At 41.0% G+C, this 16139-nt stretch overlaps 2 protein-coding genes across 7 annotated transcripts in view; both read left to right on the plus strand.

The window, feature by feature from the left end:
• Positions 1-6155, plus strand: part of LOC114559259 (protein kinase C-binding protein 1-like) — a 20190-nt gene extending 14035 nt beyond the window's left edge. For all 6 annotated transcript variants that reach the window (XM_028583823.1, XM_028583822.1, XM_028583827.1 and 3 more), the window contains 9 exons: positions 205-333; positions 457-618; positions 833-1345; positions 2314-2784; positions 2892-3037; positions 3158-3238; positions 3329-3407; positions 3560-3799; positions 4925-6155. In XM_028583823.1, the coding sequence (XP_028439624.1) occupies positions 205-333; positions 457-618; positions 833-1345; positions 2314-2784; positions 2892-3037; positions 3158-3238; positions 3329-3407; positions 3560-3799; positions 4925-5103 (2000 nt within the window). In that variant the 3' untranslated portion in view covers positions 5104-6155. The remainder of the gene's footprint in view (positions 1-204; positions 334-456; positions 619-832; positions 1346-2313; positions 2785-2891; positions 3038-3157; positions 3239-3328; positions 3408-3559; positions 3800-4924) is intronic.
• Positions 6156-6267: 112 nt separating this feature from the next.
• LOC114558065 (uncharacterized) overlaps positions 6268-16139 on the plus strand; it is a 40781-nt gene continuing 30909 nt past the window's right edge. Inside the window, exons 1-7 of the mRNA XM_028581784.1 lie at positions 6268-6401; positions 7723-7798; positions 7899-7956; positions 8592-9774; positions 9860-10112; positions 10358-10624; positions 10801-10966. Of these exons, the coding sequence (XP_028437585.1) occupies positions 7905-7956; positions 8592-9774; positions 9860-10112; positions 10358-10624; positions 10801-10966 (1921 nt within the window). The 5' untranslated portion in view covers positions 6268-6401; positions 7723-7798; positions 7899-7904. The remainder of the gene's footprint in view (positions 6402-7722; positions 7799-7898; positions 7957-8591; positions 9775-9859; positions 10113-10357; positions 10625-10800; positions 10967-16139) is intronic.

The raw sequence follows: 16139 nt of genomic DNA on the forward strand, positions 1-16139 counted from the left end.
ATAATGTTGCCCTATAACTGCTGGATTTGTAAATGGGAAACTGTTTGCTAACAAGTTCCGCTTATCAACTTAAAAGGTTATGATGTCAATGTTGTGTTCACAACTTGTTTCTGCTGCCCCAAAATGGCCAAACAAATCGGTTATTGCCGTTTTAAAGTCGCCATGAGTGGAGTAACACCAACCATTTTACATTTGTAATTGCAGCATCTCCTGTCTCTGGGAAGATGGGTCCCGCAGGTAGTATGGCAGGCAGCCCGAAACCCTTTAGCCCTAGTCTGGTGCCCAAGCAGGAGAGGACTGCAGGCACTGGTGGCATCCTCAATCTCAACCTGGGTCAGTACCAACAGATATACAGCAAATATACTGTAATGATGTTGTCAGAAACGTTAATCAACATTTTATCATCCTTATCATGTTAAAGAGTACTGAAATCGAACATTGACCTGTTTATTTCAGATCGGGTGAAAGCTGAGATGGATCTGAAGGAGCTGAGTGAGACCGTGCAACAACAACAGCAGCAACATCAGCAACAACAAGGAGCGTCGGCTCCCCTCCCCACCACAAAGAGACCCATCAGGAGTCTGGACAAGACTATTGAGAGCTGCAAAGCACAGCTTGGTACATACAGTACCCATTCACCTTGTGCTATTTTTGGCACAAAACTATTTTCTTGTACTGTTCAAAAACATCTTCCAATAGTTCCAAGAATATTTTATTTTGTGTGTTTTCTTGTAGTCCAAACATTCTTTATTTATTTATGCCGTTCTGTTTGACAAAAAGAGTTTTAACTGATAAAAAACATGTGATCAAGAATGTATGTTTCTCCATACAGGAATAGATGAGATCTCTGAAGATGTGTATAAAGTGGATCACAGCGACTCTGAGGACTCTGAGAAATCTGACTCAAGTGACAGCGAGTATCTCAGCGACGAGGAACACAAGCCAAAGAGCTCCGCCCAGGACGACAAGGAAAAAGCAGAGAGAAAAAGGCCCAAAGCAAGTGCGGAGGAAGAGAATAAGGAGGGAGTTGCAGGGACAGCTGATAAAGCCAACCCTGAACCCCTGCTCAAAGACAAGCAGGGTAGCATTGGCCCAGATAGGGACCTCCAGGACAAGCCCAGAATGCCCCAGTCTCAGCCTCTCGTTGACAACAAACCCAAAGCCCCCGAGGAGGGCAGAGCAGCTACTGCCACATCAGCGGCTGAGCAAGACTCTGATTCTGAAAGAGAGCTGGTGATTGACCTTGGTGATGAACATGGAGGCCGTGACTCAAAAAGGGCAAAAAGAGAGCCAGGGGCTTCTGCTGCCAAAACTCTCAAAGAGCCTAATGTTGCCAAGTTGGAAGGTGAGGCATTTGAGATACTGTATCCATTGTGTCCTCGTCATTATGACTCAGTTCGAAGGACAATTGGGAGGAAATAATATCCTTATGATGTTTGAACACGCACACAGCGAAGCGCAGGCCAGTGTGAGCTTCAGTGCAAAATTAAAACGCGTTGAACAACTCTCCTCCAGTAAACCATGCTTTATTCACCAAATGCTCTCAGCTATCTTGTCTTTAGGGTGATGTCTGAGGCTATTATCCAGTTTCCTTATTTATACATTCCATGGAGCAGTGATGTGTGTGTGATGAATCACCAAATATACCATGTGTACAAACATTATCATCACCCTTTTCTTAAAAATAATATTTACGAAAGTGGATACGAAAAGTAATTTTAGAAATATAAATTACCATGAATACATCACTTACAAAAATGAATAACTGTCTTTTCAGAATTGATCACAAACATACATTTAATTTTATGCATTTTTTTTTTCCCCTGTCAAAACTTGCCGTCTACATTACCCACAATTCAACTGCCAACAGTTTGGTTGGGGATTCAGGTGTTTAATGCTAATAGTGGCTAATGTAGCCTTGAGCTGCTGGCCTCAAGCACTGTTAAGGAGCGGATTACAGAGGTCTTGGAAGCTCACCTATTTCTAACTCTACACCCTCAGATTTATTTTTAGTCTTCGGCCCCATCTGACCCTAACTCAAGCGACATACCTTGAGGAAGATTTAGTGCAGCTCCTTTTTTTCACATATGCCGTCATACAGACCAAGACCTGTAAACAGACTTTGATCTGTAAAAGTGGTGGAGTTCCCCTTAAACTAAATTTTCAATTCTGCTCTCAAAACTTCCCATATGGTCTCCAGTTGACTCTATAAAAATGATATAATTCCTCATTCAACCCTCTTGGGCTTAAGTGTCCAATTTAGAAATCCAGAATGCCTCACACTTATGGAGCTATTTTTTTTTTTATGCTCAGGAAAACTGCCTTCATCTGCTGCAGCCGCACCATCACGAGAAGCCGCCTCTAACCGGAAAGACTCTTTGCAACCCACCATCACAGCAGCCCTCAACCTTGTTTCCACTGCAGCTTCTGGTCAGCCCAGTGCCACCGCGTCTACCAGCGGTTCAACCAGTGCACCCTCTCCTGCCTCCACCTCAGGTTCCACAACATCCCCAGTACCCGCAGCTGTAAAGAAACAGCGCCCTCTACTGCCTAAAGAGACAGCTCAAGCAGTGCAGCGGGCGGTGGTTTGGAATCCAACCAAATTCCAGACGTCCTCTCAGAAGTGGCATATGCAGAAGGTGCAGAGGCAGCAGCAGGAAGAGCAGTCAGCAGCGCAGACACCGGCCCAGAGTCCGGGGCAGACGCGCAGCCCACAGCAGCTGCAGTCACAACAGCAGAACTCCTCCTCAAGTACCCGCTATCAGACCAGACAGGCAGCCAAGGGTATATACACCATTCTAATCATTCATCTGAACATTAAACTGTACATATTTAAGATGAAAATGTGTATTGAAAGATTCCATTTTTTTTCCCCATCTTTATCCCTGCAGTGCAAAAAGACGTACCTCAGGGTACTTCCTCATCCACAGCTGCCCAGGTCACATCTGGCAGCTCCTCTTCTTTCATGTCAGGAGACTTGCAGATCCCTACAGGCTCAGCAGAGGTGGCTGCAGATATAGCCAAGTACACCAACAAAGTAATTTGGCCAATTTTATCCCACATAAATTGAATTACTGCTCTGTTCACTTCATTGTTACAGGATGTAAGTAGTTACAACTGTGGACTAATATCACCTGTTTTTGCCAAAACTTTGCAGATTATGGACACAATAAAAGGGACAATGACTGAAATATACAATGATCTTTCCAAAAGCACATCAGGAAACACAATTGCAGAGGTACATTCTGGCTTATAGACTGATGCTTATTTAATGTGTCATAATGGCAAACACTTGGCAAGTTTTAATGTCTGTGTATTCTCGCCACAGATTCGACGGTTAAGGATAGAGATTGAGAAACTCCAGTGGCTGCATCAACAAGAGTTATCAGAGATGAAACACAATCTCGGTAAGTTTCCTGCTTCCAGGAATGTGTCCCCACACATCTGAGAGTTGATGTTCTACTGAACCAGTCTTTTCATGAATGTTATATGAATACAGATGTTTATTTTTCACACATGGCATGAGTTCCAAGTTTTTCTTTTGTTACCCTAAATGCAGAACTGACGATGGCAGAGATGAGGCAGAGTCTGGAGCAGGAAAGAGAGCGGTTGGTGGCTGAGGTGAAAAAGCAGATGGAGTTGGAAAAGCAGCAGGCAGTGGACGAGACCAAAAAGAAACAGTGGTGCGCTAACTGCAGGAAGGAAGCCATCTTCTACTGCTGCTGGAATACCAGTTACTGTGATTACCCCTGTCAGCAAGCCCACTGGCCAGAACACATGAAGTCCTGCACACAGTCAGGTAACATAAACACTCACACTGCACTAGTGTGTCCAACATATAGATTTACATTTGGGCAACACGTGTTGTTGATTTATGTTGAGGGCTGTGATGCAGAGGCTGTCACACAATGGTTATTACAAATAAAAAATATTTATTGGCAAATGTAAATACCAAAAGCCACTGTTTTATTAGATTTTCAAATTGTTGATTTAATGTAGTCTACCAAAGATACTCAAAATACAAAATATTATGCTCAAGTATTTTATTATTCAATAATTCCATTTTTATTATTTTATGTGGATTTATAGGCAGAATAGAAGGTTACCTAAGGGCACTTTGTTTTTTTCTCGGGCTGTGTTTTCTCAATATGAATGTTTCCCCAGTTGTGCGGTTTCCTGTTGCAAATGAAGCACCCAGTTTTTGCTCCTCAAGTGCTGTGATCCCCAACTAAAATACAATTTGACATGTAGAACAAATAGCAGTAAAGTTGTAAAGGAATATACATTATGTTCTCGGTCATCAGGATGGGTGATTTCCTGATGACCAGATTTATAGAAAGTTATTGGACTTTAATGACTGGGTTTTTCTTGTATGTTATACAACAAGGCATAAATATGCTGTCCTTGTTACTAAAATAGTTGATTAAGCAGATTATTTTTTATCAAAGATAATCTCTATACATTTACACTTCAGTCTGATGTGAAACCCGTTATTTTCAGATGGGTTATATTTTTGTTTACCTTTTTGAAACCGACAAAAATGTTCTCATTCAATCTCCTTCTCCACGCTTACTATATTTGGACATAAATATACCGTATATCTAGCAATTAATGTCATTCGTATAATGGACATGACACCACCCGAAACACAGTCTGTCATCTCTGTTATTCCTCCTATAAAGTCATCCCCACGGTCACCTAGCCCCCAACTACTGTAAACCCAAGCACTCATTCCATCAAAGACTCTCATAATGTATCTAACCAACTGATAAAGTATAGTGTACCTTTGCATAGCTTACCTCACCATTGACTTTAATAGACACCGCCTTGCTTCTAACCCAACCTAGAAGGCAAATAATACAGACAAACATGCACAGATATACAGTGTCCATGTTCTCATTTTATATTTTCCTTTTCCTTCCAGCCACAGCTTCGCAGCAAGAGCCAGAAGCAGAGTCCAACTCTGACCCTTCATTGAAATCTTCAAGCCACTCTCCAGCCACACAGACCCTGCCCTCAGGAGCGGGATCCATATCAGACAAAAGCAACTCTCCCACATATTTGGACAAGAGCAAGGACAGTGCTGGAGTTACTGTGACCTAACTGCTACACTACAGATACACTCGCACATTTTGCAAGGCCGCTGTGGGGCTTGTCGTGTCAGACATGATACGGCTTCAAACTTGGTGCTTAAAGGCCTGCGTGACAAATCACTTTGATTTTTCCATTCCCACGTGTACATCTGCTTGGTGGACTTTTTTTTTTTTTTTTTTTTTTTGGTTCATCTCTCATTTGCAGTTATCACAAGTCTGTGTTTAGGTGGATTCACCATGTGAAAGTAGTCTGTCTTGAGAAATAAAATGTGAGGTTGTATGTTTTCATACTGTAGTTTTGTTAGAGCTTTGTTACCACTTTGTTTCAAGTCTGAACAAGATTGTATCAACCCACAGAATATTTACACTTTTTCAATGCTGCTCTTAAGTACTTTGTTTTTATTTTGTTGATTGCTCTCCATATAATGAGACAAAAATAGCCATTGACAGTTTATATTCATTCATCGTGGTTCCATCAGAGGTATTTTGAGTTATGCAAGTTTCATCTTTATGTTTTAAACCATGTCTGCTTCGTGTCAACCGAGATATTTTGAGCAATGCAAATTTAAACATTGTTTTCAACTATGTCCTTTTCATGTCAGCCGGGGCATTTTTGGCTCATTCATTTTGTATTGTAGTTCCACATTGTAAAGACCTACATAAAAAATATCTGTGATTTATTCAAAGAACTAAAAAATGTAAACTGTACAAAGTTTTTTTGTAAGAAAATACCTGAACAATATTTATAGTGTTATATGTTTTATAGTATGTTTAATGAAATAACATTTCTATGTGTCCAAAAAAAGTTATTTGAAAATAAATTACTTCATATGAATGTCACTTCTTAGCGAAGCCTCTGTTTAACTGGTTATCCAAGGCTAATGTAAATCCTGATCAGACTGTCTAAGAACTGGGTAGGCATAAATAGAAACTGTATTTTGGCTGGATATTATTCCCTGTGAGCATGTCTGTTTTTGAGCTTGTGTCTCGTTTGTGTTTACATACTGTACATACAATAAATGGACTCGTGAAGAAAAAATAAAAATGCTCTGATCAACATAATACAGTGCATCTTGATTCATTCAGACCTCTTTCTATGGAAATTATCACAAATCAAACGATCACTGATAGAACCCATAGAACCTTGATCAACAGGAAAGGACGGTGCTGCCCAATCCCGCCAGTGAGGAGTAATTCTCGCGAGATTACGAAACAGCAAGGAAGGCAGAGAAAATGGAAGGTTGTGTAAAACAGCTTGCTAGCTGAGCGAATCCAATAATAACTGGAAAGTAATCATTTGTATCCAAGGTACGGTTTCAGTTTTCCTCAGGGCGTTAACGTACAAACGTGCAACATTTAATTCGTGTTGACGATAACATTAGAGACAATTGGCTTTGCAGCTCATTGCATTTATTAGCAGGGAGTATAGCAGCTAGCGGCTAGCTAGGTGGATTAGGTGCATGCAGAGAACAATGTCGTTCGTCACCGAAATAACTCTTGAGTGTTTGTGTATCGTTGCAGAACAAGGACGTTTCGTTTCTGCGCTTTCACAGCCGAGTGGGATTTAGTAGTGACATTAGTAAGGTCTGGTGTTTCGCTTCTGTTTAGCTATCGAGCGTCTGTTACATTTTTTAGAGTGAACTTCCCACATAAGTATCACTCCTGTTGACGAGTCTTTGCTTAAATAAACCATCTGCACACCAGGCAGATTTTTCACCAGCCGTGTCAATAGATCAGATATTTAGGCCTTCACGCAACAGTCAACCAACGTTAGATCATGTCTGGGTAGATTTTGTCAATAACGCGGTCCGATACAGCGAAAAAATGAGAAATTGGACAATCTGGGATTAATGTTGACGTTAATTAGACACAACGCTGTGTTCCCCTGTCGTTTAAATGCACACATTTGCTAAGCAACAAAACGTATATAGTTACACCAACGTACATATGTGACCAGCTAGCGTTACACTCCTTTATTATATAATTAAGTTATTAAATATATAATGTCTGCACTAGAGCTGAGCAATATCGCTAAAGTCTTTCATTCAAATATAGGTAATTTTATATCTCTAACGATATATATCACGATATAGCATGTTTTCTGGTAATTCAATGAATAAATCGTATATATGAAATAACCATATAGTAAACCCAATTGTTTCACCTTCCTGAACAATCTGTTAAATTAAAGCCCCAGTACCTCAAGTGAATGCAGTCAAATAGAACAGCCCAGCATTAACTCCTACCTTAATGAAGATCATAATGTTTATACAGTTTGTGGTGGTGTTGAATTACCAGAAACACCTCTCAGTATATTACAATTCAGCAATACTTTAATCAACACCTCTAAAAACTGAACATTCTAACCTGAGTTAAGGTGTGATGTATTGCGGGACGTTGTATTAGACCCTATTCATTTTAGGTCAATGGCCCTAGTGAACAGGCAATTGAATGTATTTGTACATGTATTAGAGGTATGAGTTTTTTGATGGTCACTCACGTCTGCCTTCTCATACAACGGCCGATATAAAGTTAAACTGTTACGGTATGTGTTTGTGGCTTGTTATTGACTCATAATCTAATGTTCTTAATGTAATCTTAATGTGTTTTCCCTCCCAAATATACCAAGGTGCAAAGAGAGAGTGGAATGACACTTCACATGTCCTGAAAATTAGGCTTTGCCAGCCATCCGCTCATTTGCAGAGGTACCTGTTTTTCTGCATTTAGCCCTCATCTAACTTGCCCAATAGTTAATATTCCTCTAAGCTTGTGTACTAACAAATTATATCTTATGTGTTTTGATAGCTGCCTATGGATGTCAGTATGGACCCAATGGAAAATAACAGTGATGCTAATAATTCAGGTAAAACCATCTTTTTAGTCTTAGAGTGGCCTAAATGGGCAGACTGCAGATACACATGAACAACATGGCATCATGACTTTGCGTAAACATACACGGCACTTTCCTAAAGCCAAATGGCGTGTTATCTGTACGCATTTTGAGCTTTCCATGTGTATGTTTAGGCTGTGTATGTCTAGGCTGTATTCAGCGGATGTAAACATACACCACGTGGTGTCTTATCGTTCTATCGCGAGACAAACGTCACACGCTTAGGAAAAAAATAAACGGTTGAGTTTAGGAAAAGAACATGAACAAGAAAAGAAAAAACGTTGATAAACGGCACACGCAAGACGCAATCCTGGCTCTCCTGGGTGAAAATCATGTGTTTTACCCATCCACCACCCCAGCCACACTCCCTCTGCGGACTTCCGTCCTTTCATACTACTCGCTACGGTGATAAATCACACGTAATGTAGGTCAATGGAGGCCAAACAGCGTTGATAAACATGCTAAAGAGCGATTTTGCATCTTGATAACATGACAAAATGGCATACAAATTGGCGTTTCATACATATGCCACTTAATGAGATCAGTCTGACATGAAAGAGATTTTGGTTCCCTTTTTATTAACCCTGTTTGTTGCTACCTTTTTCTAGAGGACCAGCAGAGCCAGTCAGAAGGGGCAGAGACGAGTGTTAGACCAACCATGTCTCAGGTTAAAAAGTCTTGGGGCTTCAGGCGGACAACCATCGCTAAAAGGGAGTTCTTGGATGAAATCGGAGACCTAACCCACAGTCCTCCAATTGTACGCAGAGGCAGAGGCCGCCGAACCAACCAGACACCCCTGGCCACTCCAGAAACCCACACAACCCAGAGAGCTTCTGGTGCAACGAGGAGTGTTCTAGATGACCTTGAGTGGTCTGCTCCATCCTCGCCTGTATCAGAGGAGAGCAAGCCAGCCTCAGAAGCTTCTGCAGGAGGGAGCCTTGACCCCAGCTTATGGCAAGATTTTGGGTCTGCCTTCCACACTGCCTTTTCACTGCTCGGCGGGAACGAGGGCTTGTCAATGGAAATGTCAGATGCACTGACAGTCCCTGACATTTTGGAAGCCACTGATGCCATCGTGACCCCTCCACAGGTTATAGAAGAAACTGAGGGGCCTGATAATATTGAATCTGCTGATGACATGGAGCTCTCACAGCCTGTTGCTTCTGACAACGTGACAGGAAGGGAAACTGATGATGTGGTGTTGATTTCTAGTCAAGAGGACAGCGATGACATGACTCTGATACAGATTAAGGAGCAGTTGACATCTAAAGGCAGGCAGGATGACACAAGACCTAGAGGGAGAGGTGGAAGAGGAAAGGCCAGAGGAAGGGGGAGAGGCAGAGGAAGAGGTAGGGGAAGAGGTAGAGGAAGGGGCAGAGGGAGGGGCAGGGCAGCGGCGCTTCAGTCAAGCATGGTAGATGATGAGGACAACGATGATGATGATGAGGTGGTGCTTGGATCCATCCATCCATCTGAGCACCATCTACAGCAGTTGCAAGAGGAGGAAAAAGAAAATCATCCACGCAGCCCTTCTGAAATAGAGATATCATCTGCTAACTCTGACATCACTCTGAGTCCTGCTCAGCAATCAAGCTCAGACTGCATAATCATAGACACTGATTTAGACCAGATTACTGATGTAACTCCTGGCCAGTATGATGATGCACCAGAGGTGGAGGAGGAGGAGAAAAAAGACTACAAGAATGTAGGAGAGTTTTCAGGCATATCTGACACAGAGGGCTCTGACTCAAATGCTCTATACTGCATCTGTCGACAGAAACAGGATAAAAGGTATATGCTCATTTCTGTCTTTAAGGGTTTGCATACCTCAACCATCTGTCAGTTTCACTTCCTGATCTCTGCTGTTTGCTTCTAGGTTCATGATCTGCTGTGACAGTTGCCAGGATTGGTTCCATGGCGACTGTGTTGGTATCAGTGAGACACAGGGCCGTACGATGGAGAAGAAAGGGCAAGAGTACATCTGCCCCCCTTGCACTACAAAGAAGCAGAGCCAACTCAAACCTGAGCCTCACCATCAACCAGAGCCTGAGCTTAGCTTTCCTGAATGCTTGACACTAAGTCCTCTCAGTGAAGAACAGGAGGGGCATGAGGAGCTGCAAGACCTCAAGGTTAGAATTTCATTTTGATTGCCAGTGATCACCAGATGGCTCATTATCCTTTGTCACAACAAAATATAAATAGCTTTTCAACTTGTTGGCAGCAGCAGCACGTAGTTTTTAGGTTGAATTTTTCTCTATTTTCTGTATGACAGCAAATATGTGATATCTCATCACAGTATTATATTTGTATCCTTAGTAAGTATTTGCATGACAGAAGTTTGGTCTTGGGGTCTAAGATGAGATTTTGGTTTTAGGAGTCCGTATTGGTGGTGGAGGAGAAGCAGGTTCCTGTGACGAAGCCTGAGCCCGAGCCCGAAGCTGAGATGGAGACAGACAGCTCTTTTCCTCTGTGCATTGGACCTGAGTGCTTCAAACAAGCCCTACCAGACTCTGTTTACTGTGGCACTGACTGCATCCTTCAGCATGCTGCCGTCACTATGAAGACTCTTTCTGGCCCGAAGGTGCCCAAGTCCAGAGGGCGGCCACAGAGAAAAGCTGCCGTTGCCAGACCCACTGCAAAGGTAAGTCATTTCATCATGGAGACTGAGAAATTGAGAGAGACATTTTAAGTGAGTAGGCAAATATATTCACTTGTTGAGTCTTTTCTACATTTTGTGTCTGATGTTAAATCACAGTGTGAACATCTTTCTATATGAAGTATCTTGATTTTTGAACTGTTTAAATATTTTCATCACAGGGTCAGAGGTCGGGTAGGATGTCTAAGAGATTAGCAGGAAAAGGTGAGGAGGAGGTGAAGGAAGATGATGGAGGACAGGAGGAGGCTGCAACTCCCTTAGCCTGCGACCCCAGTCTCTCAGAAGTTCAGGCCACTTCCATACCATCATCTAAGCTTTACACAGCGTGTACGTACCATTTGCTACTCATACACATTCGGATCACACAGTAGTTTACACACCATGCCAAAGGCATTACAGATTTTCCTTCTTTTTTGTAATGTGGCACTACGTAACACAATCACACACAAGCACGCACTTGGACACATACATACTCTCTCTCTGGGATAACTAAGTAGCAGGGGTCAGCAGTGGGTAAGTATGTTCACTTTTATAGTTTTGTTGTCGATTCTAAATGCCCAAAATGTGCTGAAACAGTCTTGACTAGTCAGGATTATATTATTTAGCTAAACACAAACTCATTTAAACCAGTCTCATAACTGGTTTAACTGCAACACAGAGCAACTGTGTGTGGGGTAGTGCTGGGTAGGCAGGATGCTTTATTGTGTTTTGGTAGCCGTGTATTGAAACACTGCTCCAATGTTCAGTTTGTCTGGTTTTGCAAAGACCTCTTGCAAACTCAAACGGTTCCCACTGAAGAATATGTGTCAAGTCAAGGTTTAGAGTGTTATTCACCATAGCCTTCAGTGCACATAAAGCATACCATATGTTTTCACATGTTCAGCCCAGAGCCAACAGGAATATGCTCACATATACACATTGCTCATCATTTTAAATATCGAACCACATCTTGCACATTCTTTTTTTTATTATATTCTCTCAAAATGAATTTTAACAACTTTTCAAGTTTTAAGTCAGATACTCAAAAAAGTTCCTTAACTACCATCACAGATGTGTATACATCTTAAAACCTTGTGATACTTTTTTTTTCTTTCTTTTTTTTCTATTTGAAGAAAAAAAACTAGGATAGGGATTTTTTTAAAACATAATCCAATACTAAAGTGTCCACTGCATATCTGGCTAAAGGGCTTTGCCAAGTGGTGGAAAGATGGCCAGCCAAAGAATGACTTTGCACACTAGGATCTGCATACTCCATTTTATTACAGACTATATACTGCATGCCTGAAAAGGGTCTATGCCCAAAGGTTTCTATTTATTAAAATGGAGTGCACATATCCCATTTAGGCTATTCTTTTCTCAATATTTAGGAAATGAGGCCAAACGGTGGATCTCACAGAATCCCTTATAACATCATTTTGTCAGGACTAGTTCTTGAACCTCAAATCAATCACAACCCAAATAAAATTGTTGATTGATATTTGCCATTTCACAACACATAATAATTTTTTTTAAACATTATTTATTGAGATTAATATATTGACTTTAAACATGAACATTTTAACAAATTAAATAAATACATTATCCCCCAATCGGAGAAAAAAGTTGCCAAAAAGCCTATGTAATTGACTCCACAAGTGAGCAAAGTTATTTTATAACACATAATATAATTAACTTCTCTAAACAGTGATGCAAGCTCAATTATTCAAGGTGTATTTTGTGTGGGTTTTGAAAAAGTATGCATCTTTTATCAGTCAACAGTGTTTGTAGATTGCTTAGTTAACTTAGACATTTATATTAACAGCTACAGCACTCAGCATTTCTTGCTCACAGCCACACCCCACGTCAAACCTTTGACAACACGTAACACGTCTGTACTACTGAATACATTGGTTTTGTGAAGCCTGCATAATGTCGTATTGCCGCAATGTTGGCAAGGCACCCCACTTCTTCAACAGTTATGGTTTTCTCAAAGTGATTCATCTTTTCAAACAAGGACCCCGATGTTCAAGCACCAGCGCTTTCTTCCTACAGACAGCACAATTATTAGTAGTCTGATGCCTCTGTGAGGCAACATCTTTTTTCTTTTTTTTGCAGTTGCATAAAACTTACCTATGCACTTCATACATAAAACATACATTCAACATAACATTTTACAACTTTCCTTGTGCCTTTGTCAGGCTCAAACAACTTTCCATGTTCCTTTCCATCAACACAAACACACAGACACACATTCCTGGACCAGTCGTTGCATTGCTCAGACACACCAATATTAGCTAAGATAGGATTCTCAATGAATAGGGACTGGGCAGCTGGTATGGAGGAGGAGAAGTTGACTACTTGCTGCTGCAGAGACGCAGAGGGGACTGGAGGATTCATCAGTGCAGATGCTAGAATGAGGTTCCACCTGGAGTTCACCAAACGGTGAACGGGAGATTTGTTGTCACATTTCCATGAAGATGATTTCGAAGTGTCAGCTGGCCACCTTCAATGCTGCATTCCTCCAATTCTCTGAGAAAAGACTTCATTCTCCTGCAAATAAAGAAAGAAAGAAAGCTTACAGTTCACCACACATGCATACCAACTTTAGAGATGAAGGATAGGCATCTTTTCAGTCATTAATTGTGTGGGTATAGTGGTTAAATAACCCTACTTGGGTCATATTAAGTCACATTTAGTTCTGTTAATAGGTGGAAAATAACAAATACGACCATGTTACAACCCCTACCCCTAAAATCTTTACCTAAACATGCATATACATCCACATTTCTCTATATAATTATACAAACACACAGACAGCAGCAAACATCTGTTTTCTAAAACATAATTTATGTGGTTTCCTTTTGAGCATTGACCTGGGGTCTGTTTCTGCGCCTTTTTCCCCCAACCTTTAAGACTAGTGTGGCATTTCAAATTTGAACAACTGCAATTTAACCGTACATTTACAAGTATAGTTTACTCGCAAGTATACATAGGTAAATGGTACAAACAAGGTACAGCAGACAGTGAGTCTGTTTGTTATATTTCAGAATCAGCTTGATTGAATTGACTCTGGTTTTAATTTGCTCTACACAGTTCCAGGAACAATTTACAGGAAGGGAGAAATAGACATACAGCAAAGCTGAAGATAGGTAAAAACTCTGCTTTCCTGCACTGAGCGCTCTATACTTCTTTTAAATCCTCTTGTCATAATATTATTTTGCTGCAAACGTTGCCTTGCCGCGGCTTGCTGTTATGGTGTGCAGGATTTGGTGATCATTGGGGCGGACGGATCATGCCGTGGGCTGCGCACTGGATCACGGCTGTGCTCCTGTATCGGCCGGTGGCACACAACTTGCATCTTACTTTGGATCATCTTTTACTATTTCAAAGTGCACCCACACTTTAGATTTTCTTTTCCCAGAAATTTTCAGTTAAAGATTTAAATCCCTGCCCTCACGGATCATGGAAAATGAAACTTAAATCTGTCATGGAGCGGTTGGATTTATTCACACACCTTAAAAAGATTTGTTAAAAGCTTCTTTCTTTGCACATTTTTATTTACAGCATTATATGTTGATATTTAAATCATAAAATGCTGTATATTAACTCTTTGGGAGAAAACAGGTAGTTATATGTAAAATGCGACATTGAGCACCCCCACGTAGCCAAAATGACATGATCCTTGTTTCATAATGTCTCTGCGAAGATTCAACTGTGAGATTGGCAGTCGAATCAGGCTCCTTCTATCAAAGCATTGAATATTCAACTATTCAGGGTCACCCCTATTACAACTATTATATACATACATAGTATACATACATACAAGTAGAGGTGGAAATAGGAAATATATATATGATATATAACATGTATAGTTTGTCAATTATTAGCAGACCATAATCATCAATATGTTAGAATGACACAACACAGATTTCTGCATTACTTATAAGTTTAGGTTTAAAGACGTTAACAGCAGTAGCTGCATTTCCTAACCTCTCATTTTAGTCTGGAAGCCTAAAACTTAAACGTTTATAATACTGCCATGTATACCAAACCCTTGCAAATATTGTGAAAGGCTGTTAAAATCCAGCTTTATTGCTAGGTCAATTTTAAAGGACCAGTAATAATCCACACACAGCACTGTAAATAGTGTCTTTAGAACTTCTTTCTAACGGGAAAGTAGTTCCAATAAAATCAGTAAGTCTAAGTGAGAAAGTATTGTTATGAAATTTTGGTACACATGCACTGCAACTCTGAAATTAGAAAATTATTAGATGGACTTTACCTTACAGGCTAGTAGAAAGTCTATGTAATTTCTGATTGAGCCATGTGTAAAAAGAGCAGGTCATTGTCTGGAGAATTAACAGCATGTTGTAGTGTTAAAGGTCATCTGACCCGCTCGAAACCGGAAGAAAACGAACATTCAAGGGTGACGAAGAAGGGTCATTTACACGAAGATGCCAATGGAAATGTCTAACTGGTGAGACTACGAGATTCAGGAACTAAATCATGAGACAAATTTAAGAAACGGCAAGAGACTTTGCAAATTATTAACCGGCTATGTTACTGCGGTGTAATCCGCATAATGTCCTGCCTCCTGCACGGTCTACCAAGGTGCCATGCCTTGCCTAAACCAAACACAGTATTTCCAGTAAGTGAGAACATGCCTGACGCGGACAGTCTCCTGTTGTGGGCTAAATGTGTGAAAGGGTAACTTCGGGCAACGTCCGTACCTGATTCGTCGGACATTGTCCGCAGTTCATTTGAGAAAACCGCTTTCGAGACTTCTGAAACTTCAATTTCTTTAGCTACATTGCCTGCATTTTGAAAAAAAATGGAAGTTGGTTCAAGAGTGAGACTGAAAGTGTCCACAGCCATTTCAGTTGGACTGTAGTTTTGTTGATCAAAATATCAAGATGTTAGTTTTGATTTTTACTGACGGCAAAAATAAATCACAAAACACTGCATTAAAATAAAAACAATACGATGTTCTTAAACAACATTTACAATAGTTGTACAGCAGTCCATCTTAGTGATCACCTGTTGCATCTACCTCTGCTTGACGCCTCATGGAGCCAATGAGCCTCTGAATGTGCAGCTGTGGGTTGCTGCCATATTTCTGGAGAAGGTCCTGACCATGCTGCTTGCCCTGCGCATGCTAAGGTCACATCTCTGGCTGTTGTGTGTTGCAGCGCGTCACAGAGGTTCACAGTGGGGTTGAGGTCAGGAGATGATGCAGGCTGAGACAGCATCTGCTAAACAGCAGTCCTCAGGGCAGGTGTGGCTTGGTGAACAGAGGTGTTGTCCTGATAGATGGTGGCGTCGCAGCACGTGTTGATTTGCTGCACAATTTCATCTCTGCATCACATGACGACATGGATCTCAGGAAAATAAGTGTGGCCTTTTATCAGAGTGAACTGAACTTTAAAATATGGCTTGTTTAAGATGACAGTAGTGGATATTGATCCTGCTGGACCACAAAGTGATCCTCAGTGTGAATGTGAAGTTGCAAGACTTCGTGCCT

Source organism: Perca flavescens, chromosome 7 (genome assembly GCF_004354835.1).
Source record: "Perca flavescens isolate YP-PL-M2 chromosome 7, PFLA_1.0, whole genome shotgun sequence".
Classification (NCBI taxonomy): Eukaryota; Metazoa; Chordata; class Actinopteri; order Perciformes; family Percidae; genus Perca; species Perca flavescens.